Below are 19,468 nucleotides of genomic sequence, written 5' to 3' on the forward strand. Positions count from 1 at the left end.
ATAATTCCTATTTTAAACTAGAGCTGGGGGAACTGAAAGAAAAGGTAAATGGCTTGCCCAAGGTCCCACAGCTGTTCAGTAGCAGACTGGGAAGGCTCATTTCCCCATGCTGGTGCCTTGTAGTAACTACTTTTTATAATAAGCTTGTGAGTCTAATTCACATGTGTTGGGAAGGTGATGGTGTGTGTGTGTGGGGGGGGAGGTATTAAATGTCAGTGTCCTGGCTCCTGTTCTCCACTCGGGTTCTCTTTGCTTTTGTGAAGTGCTGTAGGTGCCTGGAACTGCAAAAGATGCTAGAGCAAACCTTTTGAGAAGGCAGGGAAAGTAAGAACGACCCTGTTAGTGGTCCCAGAATAATTTCAGAGCACAACCTCCGCTACCCAACAATTCGAAGAAGGTGGTAATAGGGTTTAAAAATCTGAATTCTTGGAGCTCACCCCAGATCTCCCCTTCATAGAATCATAGAATATCAGGGTTGAAAGGGACCTCAGGAGGTCATCTACTCCAACCCCCTGCTCAAAGCAGGACCAATCCCCAATTTTTGGCCCAGATCCCTAAATGGCCCCCTCAAGGATTGAACTCACAACCCTGGGTTTAGCAGGCCAATGCTCAAACCACTGAGCTATCCCTTCTCCCCCAGCCAGCAGCATCTTCAGTGGGGAAAGAGGCATACCTTGCCATTTGAGAATAGACAGAACTCTCCTGGGATGAGCAGAACCAACCACAGATGACTCACAGTGTTAAAAACCCAGTAGTTTATTTCAAAGTATAAATTTCAGGCTTTGTGGACAAAACCCCATGACAGTTAACACTTGTACACACACTAATCTACAGTACATACAAAAAATGGGGAGAGCTTGCAATTGCCCAGTTTAAATTGGGCATTAGATAGGTCCTACATTATCTTTATTTACATGTTCAGCTGCAAAAGAAAAATCATGTCGTGAGTCTCCTACAAAGGATATTGTCCGTATGTGTTTTTTAATGGCTGATAAATTACTAAAGCCAAACTAGACCCCCAAATGCCTACACAGTTACCTTATTTACAGATATAACCCATTAAATCCAGACAGCTCTTTAAATATTTTTTAAAGAAAGAATGCTCAGGCTGCACAATAAAATGAGAAACAACATCAGTTTTAATAGATTGATTAGATCTGAAGATGAAAAATTAAAAAAAAAAAAATTCATTTGCATTCTCCATCTACTCCTATGTTTCACGCTCCCCACCAGAAGCTGGTTGAATTTGATCTTGGTTGCAGGACTGGTTAGACTCGCAGGCTAGCTTGAACCCCTCTGAACTGTCAATACTTTTGTACTTGGTGCCCACCCCTACCAAAAAAGAAAAGTCAAATTAAAAAAATATATATTTAATATATCAAGCCTTTATTTTAAAAATCTGGATAGATTTTTTTGTTGTCGACTAAATGAAAATACTACAAAGTTTGTAAGAAGGCAGAATCACAGCTTAGTTGTATACAGTGTTTGCAGTACTCTAATACTGGGACACTGCTCTTCAGGGAACCAGAACAAAACTAGGTAGTTTTGGTCTGTCCTTTCATGTAATATGATTTCTGGTTCATTAGACACTTTAGGCAAACAGCATAAGAGAACTGACCAGGTTTGTTACAGTACGATACTGTGCTTGGAGCCTAGCAATTCTAGAACTATTGGGCCCAATCTTGCTCCCCATGAAGGTTTTGCTACGGTTTTCAAAGGATGTAGGATCAGGCCCTTTGTGTGTAAGGTGAAGACAGCACAGGTTTTGCCACCTTCCCACCCCATGCTAAAAATTCAAGTCAGGATGGGCAACTGTCTCAATGCTAGTGCTAGATAATCTCTAGACATGGATGGGGGTGTAAATAGTTTGGTGTAGCAAGTTTTAATATCAATTGCTACTCAGAGCACTTAAATATTTAACACATGCTTGACTCCAGGCATTAAGAGAATTGTACAGCTATTGCACCTGCAATTTCTGCAGGCTGCTGGTGCAGGAACAATGATGCACAGACACATATTGTGCCTGCAGGTTACAAATCAACACCTTTTAGGGCTTAGTTGCCTGAATTTGATAAAGCTTTCTCAACATAATCTGAGAAATGAAGTGGGGGACAGGCAGATCAGTGGGCCTGTGGCAGAGGGAAATTCAATGGACATTAACAGCATTTTGCCAACAGCACTCCACTTGTGTACAGAAAGGAAACCAATCTAATTCCTCTCCCAACCAGAAACTGAATTAAATTACACTACTCATAACCTGGAAATCAGATCCCAAGAACTACATAAAAGAAAAGAACATGTCAAAATGAAGGTGGGAAAAATAGACCTAAAGATACAGTACTGTATTTCTTAAAACTTGGAGAACACGCTCCATCTTTGTATTGTTATATACACAATGGCAAGAGCAAAAACTGTAAGCAAGGAGCACCCACACACTATAGTACTGAGAACATGGGGTGGGGGAAGAAAACTCTGACAAAGTGCAAAACATAGATTAAAAACAGCCTTGCCCCTTAATGTCACTTAGATACTTTAGTACATTTAAAAACAAGTGTTGAGGCTTTCAACAATCCTAACTGGGACAAACACTTCCACAGAGAGCTCCATCCTAAAAATGCACTTCATTTACAGTCCTGTACTAAGCAGTCCAACAAATATTTTTTGTAATACTCTGAAAGAAGGTATTTTGCAGTATAACCAGTTATTCCAGAATGTCTGTTACAAGCAGAAGTTTGAAGTTTTTAAAACAGTTTTATTGCTTCTATGGGCTAACAAGTCTAAAACAAAAAAAAACAGAAGTAGCCACAACAGGGTAATCTAGGGGGCCACAGTGTGACTTCCAGCTGAGGAGCTCAGCACGGCTCCTATTGGTTAACATAACAGAGATAATGCCCATTGCAGAGAACAATTCTATTCTGAAAGTGACACTGTAAAACGGCATAATGGGGACTCCTATTTACGGTCTCTGATTTCCAGATCAGCTAACTTGGAAGCCTCCAAACATAGTCAGGTATCAAAGTCAAACTATGTTCCTGCTGATTCACACATTGTCACCATCAACTAAAGATTCAGCAGTTGCAATTATCTCTTTGGGCAAAGCAGAATCATTCTCCCATAGTTGTGTTGACTCCACAGAATAAGCGGAAACTTTTTAGTCGCCCATATGGCTAAAACACATCAAAGACCACCACAGACTGGGAGCAGATCTGCTGAGCAGGTCACTTATTGCAGTCACTTTTCAGAGTAGAACCACATCTTACTATTTTGTAAATAAAGCCAGTTCACCCAGTTCTGCTGCTTCCCTTCAGGGCCACGAAATCAGCTTGAGATTTAAAGAATTATTCTTGACTGCATTTCCGTCTTCCTTTGTTTAAACACACAGTCCAGCTAAAGACAGGTTGCACAAAATCTCCAACGACCACAATGGTAGGACATTCCTGATAACCACCATTTCCATCAGATGAAAGGAATGGAAAGTCAGCCAAGGGGACCTCTCTCCAGCAAGACAGGGCCAATAACGGTCAAGAACTGAATGAGGGAAAAACACATATTACAGACATGCTCACATGTGAATGAATGGTGTGGACTGGAGTCACAATGGAGAGGATGTTAAACAAGCAACATCCATCCTAGGGTGTGGGTCCCCTCCTGCCCCCTTTTAAACTACAATCTTTCTTTGCACTGAAATGTCCTCCATCTTCCTTTGGTACTGCTCCAGACAGCTTATTAAAAGTAGTCCAAGGAGAACTAAATATGTCCTAAGATGGTCACTGTAAAAAGACAGTTAGCCGCATTAAGATCCAACTTTATATAAACAGCCTAAAACATACAATTAAGCAGGTCTTATCCTTGAAGGTGGCAGACAGGACAGTGGTTAAAATCAAGGAAATGTCAAATCATTATTATTCGCACTGGGGAAATGAAGGTGGCTTTTAATTCAGTGGAGAGTTAAATACCGTGGAAAAAATCAACAGGTGTGAACCGTCTCTTGGGATACTTGAATTCCTAAACCTTCATTCACTGAGATCAGTGATATTCCTGACTACAGCTGCTAACACGAAAGATAAAACAGAAGTTCCACAGGAGAGAATGCGTCTTGTTCATCTGAAAGGAATGAAAATCCCAGCAACAGGAAGGAGTGATGGGCATGCAAGAGCATAAATGTTACATACAAGAGGACGGGAGCCCCTATAGGGGGCTTTACAATACAGCGTTATTTTACTGACACAAGTTCTTTATAGGAACAAAATAAAGAAGCCATACTCCTACAACACATTTTATCAACATGTTCTGGCATTTAGACTTTTTCATTTCCAACCTCATAGTTTAAAATCCAGTAGTTTCAAGAGACGAGAGCAAAAAAGCTTCTACTGTGGCTGGGGCAAGGCAGTGAAATGGGTAAAGGATGGCTCCTTTCCCTGCCCAGGAAGTTGTTTGACTCTGCTGGGCAGGAAAGAAGACAAACCAGCTCTATTCTTCCGAAAGATGGCAAGGTAGAATCTTACCTGCCACATGTGTGTGTAGATCTGTGGTTCTGTTCAAATCAGGCCATAACAAATGCCTGGTGGAAAAGCAGCTTTCCTTTTGGCTCAATTCATAAGCATCATGAAAGGCCCTATTGAAGTTTGCAATTGCTCTACAACTTTTGGGCCAATGGGTGAAATAAGTTTTCCAAAACTGTGTTCTGGATTTGGTTGTTTATCCAGTGGAGACAGACTAGGGGCTGGGAGAAGAGATGGGAATGGGGAACCAACATTATCTTGATACCTTTTTGTATTAATACAGCATCCAAAGCATGTGGGATGAAATGGAAGACTTTCAGTGCCACACAGATTTCCTTTGGCCAATCTAGCATGCCGCCTTCCCAGGAGCATAGGGAAGGGTGCTGATGCAGAATACTGTCTGTATAACCTACTAACCATCTTCATGGGATTAAACCAGCCACTCAAGAACCGTCTGTTGCATTGAATGATATCACAGGTGCAAATGAACCCAGAGATGCCAATGCTACACTTTCTGGGGTCTGTCAGAAGAGAGCAATTGTAGGGGGGCCAGGAAGAGGAGCAGCAGCAACAGGAGGCTAGAAAGGGGAAGAAAAAAAATAGCACACCTAACCAACACAATAGAGATCTGGCTACATTTATTTCTGAAATTACTCTTTAAGGCACAAAATAAATTTAAAAAAACAGGGCTGGAAGTATGAGAAGGGGGCAGAGAATTATCTGAGCTACAAAGAGAAAATGTGAATGAAGTCTCTACAAACCAGTTTCAGACCTGATTTGATAATACTCCCAGATTCTAACCGGGAGGTGTGGAGTGGAGAGTAGTGGGGGTTTTCTTGCACCACCTCCAGATTTATACACACACCCCTCCTGCATTGGACAGACTCAAGATTTCTTTCCCTCTGGAGAGTGGATGTGTTTGTAAGATGAAACCAAACTACTCAGTCTTCCAGTTCAAAAGAAATCAGACCCAGAATCCTTTCCCCTCACAACCTTCTTACTGAGTTGTAGGGAGCAAGTGAGTCTGTTTCTGTCCTCGTGTTAGCGCCATTTTAACTGTTCAGCACGTCACAGACGTGTTGTGTTTGCTTCGGGCAAACTGTGCAATTTATGATCTTGTTCCCAGTCTGAAGCAGAATCCCAGTTGTCCAGAATCCCCTTGGATAAAGGGTAGGTATCTCTGAAAGGAGCAGCCATGGGGGAAGAGGAACATTTAGATTTCAAATTCCCAAGGCTTGAGCTGTCCAGAAAATAAGGTCTCTTGCTGCAGGCTGAGAATTAAATTTTGCTTTGGGTTCTCAATAGATGTAGTGTATCACACAGGGCTGTCCAACATAATCCTAAAGAGAGTGAACTGAACAGTGAATTTTGTGTATGGGATTAAAATCCCAAACTGGAGTCACTCTTGATAGTGGGAAAGTTTTAATGGCTCCAAAGGTCTCTGGTTTAACTGCTCTGGGAAGAGATCACATCTGTGGACTGGGGGTCACAGAAAGGTCCAAAGCGTCCATAAATATCCTTAGCCCGAACTGCAAAGTAATATTTGCTGCCAGATACAAACTGTGTGAGAGTGCATGCCATAGGCAACGGGAGGGCCTTTACCTCCCCAATCTTCTTCCACTGGGAAGGCATGGTGGCACTCGGGTCCTCATGGTAGGCATACAGATGGTAACTGTCCACACTGGCACAGCTCCGGTCCACTTCCATGACGCTCCATGACAGCACAATACCATTCTGGCTCTGCACTCGTGCCAGCTTCAGCTGTGGCTTCTGAGGCAGGGAGGTGCTGGCAGCTTCAGGGGGCAGGCGTGGTGGTTGTGGGGCCTCTGGCAGTGGTGCTGGGTGCACAGGACGTGGCGGCTCCTAAGGGACATACAAGGGATAAGAGAAAAGGTCACAGTCTGTAATGAGGGCAGAAGGATGCACACATCACTGTTTCCAACATGGATGAATTCTGAAGGCCTGACCCAACACACTAACTGAAGTCAATCGAAAGGCACCTATTGACTTCATCAGGCACCAGATCAGCTAATAATTATCAAACAGAAGAGCTTGAAGGTCTCGTGTTTCAAGGCAGGTAAGGCCTGGGAGGATCTGAACACAAGGCCCTCTCTTACCAATGGAGCTGTATTTGAAATTCAAACTAGTGACTTTCTCCCCGGGGTACGATGGGTGAGTTTAATGGTCTCACTCAAGGCAACTCGAGTTCCCAACAGCTCCTATTCCCAGAACTCCATGGACAGAGTTGATGCTGATATCTAACAAGACAGTAATCAAGACATTTTTGATTCCAACTCTACTAAAAAATAGAATGATAAAAAATAAACCCAGTGACCCAGGCTCTCTGCTGGTGCAAACTGACACAGTTCCATTGATTTTAATGGAGCTGCCCCCAACTTATCCCAAGCAGTCAATCTGACCCAGTGTCAGCTATAATGGAAAAGACAAATCACTAAGAAGGGGTTAAATTCAGCATTACAAAAAATGGAAAACCAAAACCTGCTGTTGACCGTTATTTTCAGCACAACCCTGAGTAAGGAGCGGATCACGTTGTGTCCCTTTACAACCACCACCAACAGCGTAACCCTAAGATAAGAACAATCCTCACTTAGCATCCTGCACCGAGACACAAACACCACTAATAATTGTGCTGAGAAACTGCAGGAGCCAGAGCCTTCTCATCCCCCCATGATAATCTCTGGCACAAGAAATGACTCGCAGGTAGAACAGTGCAGAGGAATGTTTATTATTTTGAGAAAGTGTCCATGATTTCCATTGTAGCTATCCCTGTTTGCAGCTGAGATCACAGGCCGTAGTCCTTAATCCCTTGAAGACTTGAGCTCTTTGACCGAGCACGTTTTCTCAGCACACCCTGATCCCAGGAGGGCCCTGGCACACATCTAGTATTAAAGTGCAGCAATTCTCAAACTGCTATGTAGGCCACTGGGGCTTTGTGGCGCACTTGCTGATGGTGAGCTGGCAGGTCACGTGGGTCTAACTCTCCCCGTTCCATGCTGCTAAATCACAGGAAATCCTAGGATTTCTTTTCCATGTAAGCAATTGCTCTAGTTGTGGCAGCTTTGTGAATGAGATGGGAGGAGCCCACAAGGCCTCGACTAATGTGGTCCACACTATGAAATACTTTGAAAACCATCTATGTTGAGACAAACCTGTGAACAGAGACACAAATGTGGTGGCACTTTGAAGCAATGGATAACTGTACTTACAGCGTGCACTTGTGGTGGCCGGTGATGCACTGTGAGTTGAGGGCCTCCAGATCCAAGGGTTAGCCCGTTGTTCACAACATACGCAGTTGTCTGAGGCATTCGCATGGTCAAACCTACAAAGAAACCAGGGGGAGAGAAGAGATAGAATCAGGACCCTGAGTAGTCAATACCTTGGGCCAGCCAATCAGAATGCCAGAGGACTGACCCTTTATGAAAGCTAAGTAAGTATTTTTTATGAAACTCCTCCTCAGACAGCTGGAAAAAGGCTAGATGGGATGGGCCCTAAAAGGGGAAGGAGACACAAACAGAGCTGCTTCTCTCCTGCAACCATCAGGGAGCGAGAGTAAGGCAGATGCGCATGTTGGGAGGGGGCAGAAGAGCAATGCTTGAATGTCCATCCCAGGAGGCAAGAATCCTTAGTAGCACCACAAGAAGTGATGCAAAGGATTCTAGACCACAGAGATCATGAGAGAAAAAGCAGACTAATTTGGGGCCCAAGGAGGGGAAAAAAAGCAGAAAACCACTGCAGCAAAGTAATGTTTACCCAATGTACCAGTGCCAAAAAGCTGCACTGTGGATGGCAAAGAGAACTGGGTTTCATCCCATTTGAGAAGTGTTTATCCACAGAAGGCCATGAATGGTTTTTATGAACACTTATCCACATGAACTGGCATTAAATGAGGCACTATAGAGAACCCTGACTAGGGATGGACTAGATGACCTTACACGTAGTGCCTTGGACTTTTGATAATTACCAAGGGACTGTTACTTACCTTACAGTAACTGTGGTTCAAGGTGTGTTGCCCCTGTATATTCCACTCTTGATGCGCATGCACCCCATACACTCAAGTGCAGATTCTTTTGGCCAGAACTATCTATTGGGGGCTGCCTTGTGCCTCCAGCCAAAGACACAATGGGTGGTGTGTCCTCATTCACCTCTCAGTTCCTCACCAATACAGAATCCAGGTACTCCACAACAGCAGCGAAGGAGGGCAGGTCAGGGAATACATATATGTAGATAACACACCTTGAGGAACCACAGTTACTGTGAGGTCAGTGACATTTTCTTCTATCTATCTATAGTCCACTGTTGGTGACTCACCAGTAGTGACCTAGATCACAGGAGGCGGGTGCCAGGAATCTACCTGAACAATTGTTAAACCGCCGTACCAAAACGAGCATCAGATCTTGATGCGTCTACAATAGACCAATGCTGGGTAAATGTAGGCACTGAACCCCAAATAACTGCCCTATATCTCTAGCACTGGAACATTTCTTAAAGAATCTTCAGCAGCTACTTGAACTTCTCTCGTTGAGGGAGCTCTCACTCTCAGTGGTGGATCTAAGTTTGCTATTTCATAGCCCAACGCAACATATGGAAATACAATCAGACATGTTGATACAATTTGACCTTTCACCCTATCCACATAAACTACAAATAATCTCAGGGAATACCGTAAATGGCTTAGTTCTATTCAGAAAGAAAGAAGGCACCCTGGGGTGTAAAGTTTAGTTTCCCTTGATTGGAATGTGACTTTGGAAAGAAAATAAGTAGGCATATTACTTGGTTGAGATAGAAATCAGAGACTACCTTCAGCAACAACTTGGGGGGAGGTCTCAAGGTTACTCTATGCCTCAGAGAAACAGTGAATAGAGGTCCTGCCATTAGAGCTTGTATTTCTCCTATGCTTCTGCCAGATGTTATTTCTACTAAAAAGGCTGTTTTAATGTAAACCTGGAGCAGGGAACACGTAGCTCAATTATGGATCCATTAAACCCATCAGTACAATGTTGAGATAACATGGAGGGGGAGATTCTCTGACTGGAGATATACTCTCATAACACCGGAGATGCTGGCAAACCAGGTGCTAACTCATGCCAAGACTCAACTGAATATTGACAAATACATAGCTGGAATCAGTCTGGCTCACTTTTGTGTTAGTATTCTTAAAATAGGTATTAGAATTCTAAGAATGTGTGTAGTATTTAGATTTATTGAATGCTTGTGAGTTGATGCATGCACTAATCTCATTTCTGTATCCCATATTGTATGGTAATATTTAAGCATTTGTATGGTAAGCCTTTGTAACTGTGTAAAACACCAGACAGAAGAGAGACGTTGTCATAAATATAAAGGGAAGGGTAAACCCCTTTGAAATCCCTCCTGGCCAGGGGAAAGCTCCTCTCACCTGTAAAGGGTTAAGAAGCTAAAGGTAACCTCGCTGGCACCTGACCAAAATGACCAATGAGGAGACAAGATACTTTCAAAAGCTGGGAGGAGGGAGAGAAACAAAGGGTCTGTGTCTGTCTGTAGTCGTCTTGGCCAGGGACAGAACAGGAATGGAGTCCTAGAACTTTTAGTAAGTAATCTAGCTAGGTATGTGTTAGATTATGATTTCTTTAAATGGCTGAGAAAAGAATTGTGCTGAATAGAATAACTATTTCTGTCTGTGTATCTTTTTTGTAACTTAAGGTTTTGCCTAGAGGGGTTCTCTATGTTTTTGAATCTAATTACCCTGTAAGATATCTACCATCCTGATTTTACAGGGGGGATTTCTTTATTTCTATTTACTTCTATTTTTTATTAAAAGTCTTCTTGTAAAACACTGAATGCTTTTTCATTGTTCTCAGATCCAAGGGTTTGGGTCTGTGGTCACCTATGCAAATTGGTGAGGCTTTTTATCCAACATTTCCCAGGAAAAGGGGGGTGCAAGTGTTGGGAGGATTGTTCAGTGTTCTTAAGATCCAAGGGTCTGGATCTGTAGTCACCTAAGCAAATTGGTGAGGCTTTTTCCAAACCTTGTCCAGGAAGTGGGGTGCAAGGTTTTGGGAAGTATTTTGGGGGGAAGGACGCGTCCAAACAGCTCTTCCCCAGTAACCAGTATTAGTTTGGTGGTGGTAGCGGCCAGTCCAAGGTGTAATATTTTGTACCTTGGGGAAGTTTTGACCTAAGCTGGTAAAGATAAGCTTAGGAGGTTTTTCATGCAGGTCCCCACATCTGTACCCTAGAGTTCAGAGTGGGGGAGGAACCTTGACAGACGTTAACTAATGTGAAATGCTCATCTCCAACGGAAGATGTTATGTCCTGCCCAACAAGGAAGACCCATCGACACCAATGGACTAGAGTGGAACATTAAAGAGGACAAAAGGCTTTGTTGTCTACTCTCACCCTACCAAGAAGGTAAGTCTAACAAGTGAACTCCTCCCATTAGCTGAGTTTGCAGCTTAGAGCAGACAGTGGGAAGGGAATAAAAACCCCCAACAAGGAGGAACTGTATCTCGGTGGTGATTGGATTCTGGGGGCAAGGTTTATAGGCATAATCACGGGATCCCCAGCTGCTTAGCCCTAAAGGACATACACAGCTTGCTTATTTTAGAAGCTTCTATTATCTTTTGACGCTTAAGATTGTAACTCATTTGTGTATGTATGTTTATCTGGTTTAATCTTGTAAATTACTCTTATTTCCTTTTACTAATAATAAATCTGTATATAGTTTATTATAGGATTCGCTACATGCGTCTTTGGTGTGAGATTTAAGGTGCAACTGACCTGGGGTAAGTGACTGGTCCTTTGTGTCTGGAAGTAACATGAATATTGTTGTGATATGTGGTGTAAGAGACCATCTACCACAAAGGTAGGCTTGCTTAGATGACAATATAAATTGGAGTACCCAAGGGGACTGTCTGTGACTCCATGATTAGGCTGTTACAGTGTACCTGAGGAGTTTACATCTGATAATTGGTTGGTGAAATCTAAGTAAAGAATGCATAGCCAATTTGGGATTTGTGAACTGGTTCCTAACAGTCTGCCCTGAGGTTGGTACTCATGCTCTTGAGTCACTGCAGGACAGCTTGACAAGGCCTTTCAAGGACCTAACTACTGTAGAGTGTGAAAATGTGAAATACGCCTGAACTGAAGAGTAAAAAGCTGAAATGACTTTCAGGGAGCCCAGAGTTTTTGACTGATTGCAGGCAATCAAGTATATCTGTAGCTGAGTTTGAAATTGAGGTAACTGGTGGTGCTGCTCCTAAATAGAGAACATTCCACTTGGTAGAGTAAGCAAGCCTAGTGGAGTCCTTTCTAGTGGGGATGAGAATGTTCTGTACTTCATCTGAGCAAGTCCTCTCTAGTGCTGTTAACCAGGCAGCATCCATGTTGTGAGGTATAGGGAATGTAAATCTGGATGGAGAATCTGTCAGTCTCTGAGATATATAACTCAGACATAGGTGAGGCTTTTCGCAGGAGTGGGTGGGTCAGATTCTGTGGCCTGTGTTGTGCAGGAGGTCAGACTAGATGATCATAATGGTCCCTTCTGACCTTAGTATCTATGAATCTATGAATCACATCTGGCTGAAAAGGCAATCATATGCTGGAGGATTCTTCTAGTCTGAGAACCAGAACAGCCCCAGCCATGCTGGAGCTACCATGATCACCTTGGCTGAATTCTGCCTGAGCTACACGAGTACTCTTGGGATCAGTGGAATTGGAGAATAAGTGTACATTTGGCCGGGGACTAGAAAATCAGAAATGTATTGGACAGAGATACCCAACTGTGCTATCCTCTGGAAAAGAGCTTTTGACATTTCTTGTTTTTCTCTAGGCAACAAGTTCTATGGTCGGATGATCCCACCTGAGAAATAAGTCTTGGACAGTAGTATTCTTTACTGACCACCCAAGGTCATTTGTAAGCTGTCTGCTGAAGTGATTCACCATCACATTCTGCAAAGCTGGTAAGTGTACTACTGTCGGAGTAGTTGTGTGATGGACACAGTAGTTCCATGGGCGTACAGCTTCCTGGCAGAGGTGTAGATCTTGCTCCTCTTTGTTTGTCTATATATGCCTGTGGTGTTTCCCATCATGATCTAACTCAGAACTGGGAGGGAAACTGTGCACAACCAACAAATGGCCCTCGGCTCCAAAACATTTACGTGAAGCTAGGCTTGAGAAATCCACATGCCCTGTCTAAGTGGGCACTCCATTCCGGTGTGAAGGCGTCTGTCAGTGTCTTTGATGGGGATGATGGAGAGACAGGTTCTCCCTTGCACATTTTTAGAGGGTCTTTCCACCTGTTTAATGACGACAGGATTTCTGGGGGCATGCGGATTTTCATATCAAAGTGAGCATGCCTCACTGATATACAGACTTCACCTTTGCTATATGAAACAGCTCAAGTCTACATATATACATACACGCAGGAATCTATGTGCTCTGGAAGCCTGAGACAAGTTCTTACAAATGTCTTCAGATGAACTTGAAGTTGATTTGTCAGATTGACTATGGCTTGGAAGCTTTCTGTAAGTGAACTCATCATCTAAGTACAGACAACCCTGGATTCCTTGTCTTCTGAGATAAGCTGCCACTACAGACGGCATTTTGTGAATACCTTTGGCACTATCAATAGACTTAAATGCTAACCCTCTGTACTGGTAGCATAAATTGCACACCTGAAACCCAAGGTATTTTCTGTGGACAGGATTAATAACTATCTGAAAATAAGTGTCCTGGAGGTTGAGAGCTGAATACTAGTCATGTGGATCTAAGGTTGGAATTAGCAAGGCCAGAGTTAGCACCTTGAAGGAGAGGTTACTTACCTTGTGCAGTAACTGGAGTTCTTCGAGATGTGTGACCCTATGGTGTTGGATCATATTAAAGAAGTTCTGTATTAAAATCACAAATGAGTTTGATTTCCCATAGTTTAAATTCCAGGGTATTACTAATTAAGAGGTCTCTTGGTTTTTGGTAGTTTCTCTCCCTCTATGTGTGAAACTTGCAAGCTGCTAATTGCGTTAGTACATTCTAAGACAGAGTCTGTTCTCAAAGCAATTCACACAGAGAGAGACTCAAAGCAATACTCTGTAACAACAGAAACAGCACCCAGAGACTCCCGGCCCTTTTGTTGTATTAACAATTATGATTAAAATAGAGATAGAGGATGTTTGTGGATGGATGCTTGGTGTGGATAACAACTGAATGATCAGGGAGGTGCCAGCCTAAGAATCCAGTGTCCATCGGCTGAAGAAGGCGTCATGTGGAAATAACCAGAGGACCCCAGGAGGGCAGACTGGAATCCACCCAACAGCCTCAAGAATGGGAGAACCAAAGAACAAGATAACATCTAGCAGCACGGAGCCGTCAGGAATGTGCTATCTGCTGATTAATTCAGCAACAGCATGATGAAGCAATTCCCATAGACTGGCATAGGAAGAAATTCCTATAAAAATGGACTCTAGAAAGTGAGAACTTTGGGGTCTGATTCTGCAACCCAACTTCCAGGAGCATCAGATGAGCATCTGACAAGGCCCTGCTCCCTCCTCATGTCCAAGCCACCTGGCCAGTGGCTTGGCATGAGCAACTCTAAGGCTGGTAACTATGATAACAACCGTGCAGAACCTGTGTGTGTGTGTCTGTATAATGAATGTGTGAATAAATATGAGACTGAATGGAATGTTATAGCTATAACTAACTGCTTACTATGATTATTTCTGTATTCACAATAAATGTGGTATTTTGCCTTTTCCTCTTTAATAAGATCCTGCTGGTTTTTATTTTATTGGTATAACAATGGGTGCTCCACTTCAGAAGCTTGTGCACCCCCATGTGCTTTGATCAGAGAGTTTTGGAGCTGTGCCTGTTTGGCGAGGGCATGCACCCTGCACATCCTTTTGCCCCACACCAAGGCTACACAGGGCCATGCAAGCAAATCACCCTCGATTCTTTCTCCGCTGCAAAGTCCCACAGAGGAAACTCTGAAACAGAGGGGAGGAGGTTGGGCAGAGGATCACCCTTCACACATCTTGATGAACTCCAATTACTGCACAAGGTGAGTAACCTCTCCATCCTGAATAGTGTCCCTCTGGGTCCTCCACTTCAGGTGACTATTGAGCAGTACCCTCAGCTGGAGTGGGGAGCTTTAGAGCTGTGTGCAAGACTGAAAACAGGAGTGCATACCTAACGGAAACATTTAACCTAGAAGCCTAGACCACTGCATAATGTTTGGAAAAGGTATGTATGGAAGTCCCAGTTGCAACCTTGCAAATCTCCATAACAGGAACATGTCTAAGTCACGCCACAGAGAGGGAGACATCTCATGGAATGGGCTAACATCAAAGAAGAAGGCTGTGTATTGGCAGATTTATAGCAAGACATAATAGAGCCAGAAATCCACCTGGAGAGCTTCTGGGTGGAAATTGTGGACCCTTTGGAATTGCAGACCTATCAGCAATTGATAAAAACAGTCTGGACAACTGGTTTGATTATGTCCTGATATAAGGCTAATGCCCTGCTAACGTCCAATGTTTGTAAGCAGTATCCTCCCTGGACTGATGTTGTTTAGGGAAAAAACTGGGAGATGGATAACTTGGTATGTAACTCAGATGACACCTTCGGTACGAATTTAGAATATGGACATAATAAAACCTTGTCCTTAAAACAAATTGTAAATGGGGGTGTTCAATATCCCCCATTTCTTCAACCCTTTGGGCAATAGCCACCAAAAAGGCAGGCTTCATGGATAGGTTAATTAGGGAACAGGTAACCATCAGCTCAAAGGAAGGTCTCAAAAGACATATGAGTACTGAGTTCAGATCCCAAAGAGGAGCAGGCTCTTTAAACTTAGCAAAAAGGTTTCTCAGCCCCTGATAAACCTCACTATTGAGGGATGAGCAAACACTGAGAAACCCTCAACTGGAGAATGAAAGGTTGTTACTGTCACCAAGTGGACTCTGTTAGAACTCACACATAATCCTGTCTTTTTCAGTTTCAGAAGGTAGTCCAGCATAGCCAAGAGGGAAGAATGAATGGATGGAAGACACCACTGGTTATACCAGTGGTTGAATCTCTTCCCCTTTGGAAGGTAATACCTTGTGTGGATTCCTTCCTACTGTTCAGAAACTTCTGTTGTTCCTCCACAGTACAGGAAGTCTCTATTCCCGCAAACCATCAAGGAGCCAAGCCTTGAGGTGAAGAATTCCCAGACTGGGACACGGAGTCCAATCAGCATCTTGAGAGAAGAGATGAGGAATGGATGGAAGGCTCATTGCCTGACAAATGGCCAGGTGAACCAGGTAAGGATACCAGGCCTGCTGTGGCTGTGTTAGAACTATTAGTATGACCTTGGCTTTGTTTTGTTTGATCTTGTTCACTATTTAGTATTAGAGATGTCAGGGAAATGCATACAGAAGTCCCTTTTTCCAGGGAATGAGGAAAGTGAAGGCTCAACCCCCCCCTCACACAAAACTGTCTTCTCTTCTTGTTGGTGATGGTGGTGAAAAGATTCACTTCTGGAAACTCCCCGGTCAGAAATATGTGATTGAGAGTCCAACTCCCACTCAATCTTGGGAGAAGCATCTGCTGAATACGTTGGGCATAGTGTTTTATATGCTTGGATGTTTCACTGCTGAAATGATAATGCGATTGGCTTTACATCAGTGCCATAGCTTTATTGCTTCACCACAAAGAGAAGGGGATCCCGTTCCCCTTATTCGATTAACGTAAACCACGCAAGCTATATTGTGTGATAGATTTGTTTCTGATTAATGGGAGAAAGTGAAGACAGGGACTCCTGAGTGCCCTCAGCTGTGGAAAGTTAATGTGCAAACAAGCTTCTAAGGTACATGCCCCAGAATGGTATCTGGCACTAAGATGTGCTCCCCAGGCCAACAAAATGCATTTGTTGTTATGGTGACAGTTGCAGATGGTTGGATAAAGCGGATATCTGCACAGACACTGTGAGGGTCCTCCACCAATAGAGGGCGTCTACTTGATAAAGGTCTGATATTGGTCTGTCTAGACTGTGTTTATTTGCCGAGTAAACATTCTGAACCACCCCTGGAAACAGCAAAGGTGTAACCTTGTATAATGTATTACAAAGGAACAAGCTGCCATATGTCCCAAAAGTTGGAGACAATTTCTTGCTGAAATCTGCAGGCTTATTTGAATCCTTGTGATAAGGTCTGACAGAATTGAGAAACTGTCTGTAGGAAGGCAGGCTCTGGCTGTTACCATGTCTAAGAATGCCCCTATGAATTCTAGTCTATGTACAGGGATCAATGTCTGGATACCTAGCCCGAGGAACAGTGACAAGGCTGTCTGTATGGTGGAAAGAACCTTGCTGTAAGACTGGCCCTTGATCAGCCAACTGTAGAGGTATGGAAAAAACTATTATTGCCTTCTGATGAAGACAGGCAGCAACCACTGCCAGAACCATCAAAAATAATCTCAGGGCTGAGGAAAGACTGAATGGGAGCATCTGGGCCTTCACAACATCCTCTGGCAAGGAGTTCCACAGGTTGACTGTACGTTGTGTGAAAAATACTTCCTTTTGTTTGTTTTAAACCTGCTACCTATTAATTTCATTTGGTGGCCCCCTGTTCTTGTGTTATGACAAGTAAATAACACTTCCTTATTTACTTTCTCCACACCAGTCATGATTTTATAGACCTCTATCATATCCCCCCTTAGTTGTCTCTTTCCAAGCTTAAAAATCACTGTCTTATTAATCTCTCCTCATACGGAAGTTGTTCCAGACCCCTAATCACATTTTTGGTTACCCTTTTCTGAACCTTTTCCAATTCCAATATATCTTTTTTGAGATGGGGCGACCATATCTGCACGCAGTATTCAAGATGTGGGCATACAATGGATTTATATTGAGGCAATATGATATTTTCTGATTTATTATCTCTCTCTTTTTTAATAATTCCCAACATTCTGTTCGCTTTTTTGACGGCCGCTGCACACTGAGTGGATGTTTTCAGAGAACTATCCATGAGGACTCCAATTTAACATCCGTATGGGGGGGAAAACACCACATTCTTTCTTGAGTAGTAACAGCTAATTTAGACTCCATCATTTTATATGGATAGTTGGGATTATGTTTTCCAGTGCGCATTATTTTGCATTTATCAACACTGAATTTCAGCTGCCATTTTGTTGCCCTGTCACCCAGTTTTGTGAGATCCTTTGTAGCTCTTCGCAGTCTGCTTGGGACTTCACTATCTTGAGTAGTTTTGGATCATCTACAAATTTTGCCACCTCACTGTTTACCCCTTTTTCCAGATCATTTATGAATATGTTAAATAGGTCTGGTCCAAGTACAGATCCCTGGGGGACACCACTATTTACCTCTCTCCATTCTGAAAACTGACCATTTATTCCTACCCTCTGTTTCCTATCTTTTAATCAGTTACCAATCCAGACGACCTTCCCTCTTATCCCATGACAACTTACTTTACACTTAAAAGCCTTTGGTGAGGGACTTTGTCAAAAGCTTTCTGAAAATTTAAGTACACTATATCCACTGGATCCTCCTTGTCCACATGCTTGTTGACCCCTCAAAGAATTCTAGTAGATTCCAAATTATATTTTTACACTTCATTTGCCAGAGTTTATGCTCCTTTCTATTTTCCTCACTAGGATTTAACTTCCAGTTTTTAAAGGATGCCTTTTTGTCTCTCACTGCTTCTTTTATTTTGTTGTTTAGCCACAGTGGCACGTTTCTGGTTCCTTTACTATGTTTTTTAATGTAAGTTAAGCCACTATTACATTGTCTTCTAAAAGTTTCCATGCAGCTTGCAGGGATTTCACTTTTGGTGCTGTCCCTTTTAATTTCTATTTAAGTTCCTCCTTTTTGTGTGGTTCCCCCTTCTGAAATTAAATGCTATAGTGTTGCGCTGCTGTGGTGTTTCCCCCCCCCATACGGATGTTAAATTTAATTATATTATGGTCACTATTACCAAGAGGTCTAGCTATATTCATCTCTTAGACCAGATTCTGTGCTCCACTTAGGACTAAATCAAGAATTGCCTATGCTCTGGTGGGTTCTAGGACTAGTTGCTCCAAGAAGCAGTCATTTAAGGTGCCAAGAAACTTTATCTCGGTATCCCGTCCTGAGGTGACATGTACGCAGTCAATATGGGGATAGTTGAAATCTCCCATTATTATTGAGTTTTTATTTTTATAGCCTCTCTAATTTCCCTGAGCATTTTACAGTCACTACCACCATCCTGGTCAGGTGGTCGTTAATATATCCCTACTACTATATTCTTATTATTAAAGCATGGAATCACTATCCACAGAGATTCTATGGTACAGTTTAGTTCATTTAAGATTTTTACTTCATTTGATTCTATGCTCTTTCACATATAATGCCACTTCCCCACCAGCACGACCTGCTCTGTCATTACAATATATTTTGTACCCTGGTATTACTGATTTTTTACTGATCATTGATTATCCTCATTTCATCAAGTTTCTGTGATGCCTATTATATCAATATCCTCATTTAATATGAGGTACTCTAGTTCACCTATCTTATTATTTAGACTTCTAGCATTTGTACATAAGCACTTTAAAAACTTGTCACTTTTTAGATGTCTACCATTACATGATGTAATTGAATGGGATTCTTTTTCATTTGACTGTTTCTCATCAGATCCTATTTGTATTTTATCATCTTCCATCCTCTCATCCTTACTAGGACATAGAGAATCTCCATTAACAGATCCTCCCCTAAGGGATGTCTCTGTCCGAACCATGTGCTCTTCGCACCTGTGTGCTTTCCCAGCCCTTAGTTTAAAAACTGCCCTACAACCTTTTTAATTGTAAGTGCCAGCAATCTGGTTCCATTTTGGTTTTGGTGGAGCCCATCCTTCCTGTATAGGCTCCTCCTTTCCCCAGTTCCTAATAAAGCTACACCCCTCCTCCCTACACCATTGTCTCATCCACGTATTGAGACCCTG

General features: G+C 42.7%; 1 protein-coding gene across 4 annotated transcripts in view; it reads right to left on the bottom strand.

The window, feature by feature from the left end:
- Positions 1-740: 740 nt before the first annotated feature.
- The window catches only part of ATF7IP (activating transcription factor 7 interacting protein), a 168,165-nt gene continuing 149,437 nt past the window's right edge, over positions 741-19,468 (bottom strand). For 2 of the 4 annotated variants that reach the window (XM_073327313.1, XM_073327311.1), the window contains exons 15-16: positions 7,730-7,842; positions 741-6,365 (exon numbers count right to left, since the gene is read on the bottom strand). In XM_073327313.1, the coding sequence (XP_073183414.1) occupies positions 5,949-6,365; positions 7,730-7,842 (530 nt within the window). In that variant the 3' untranslated portion in view covers positions 741-5,948. The remainder of the gene's footprint in view (positions 6,366-7,729; positions 7,843-19,468) is intronic. The other 2 variants (XM_073327315.1, XM_073327314.1) reach the window with 2 other exon arrangements.

The sequence above is a fragment of the Lepidochelys kempii genome, chromosome 1 (assembly GCF_965140265.1).
Source record: "Lepidochelys kempii isolate rLepKem1 chromosome 1, rLepKem1.hap2, whole genome shotgun sequence".
Classification (NCBI taxonomy): Eukaryota; Metazoa; Chordata; order Testudines; family Cheloniidae; genus Lepidochelys; species Lepidochelys kempii.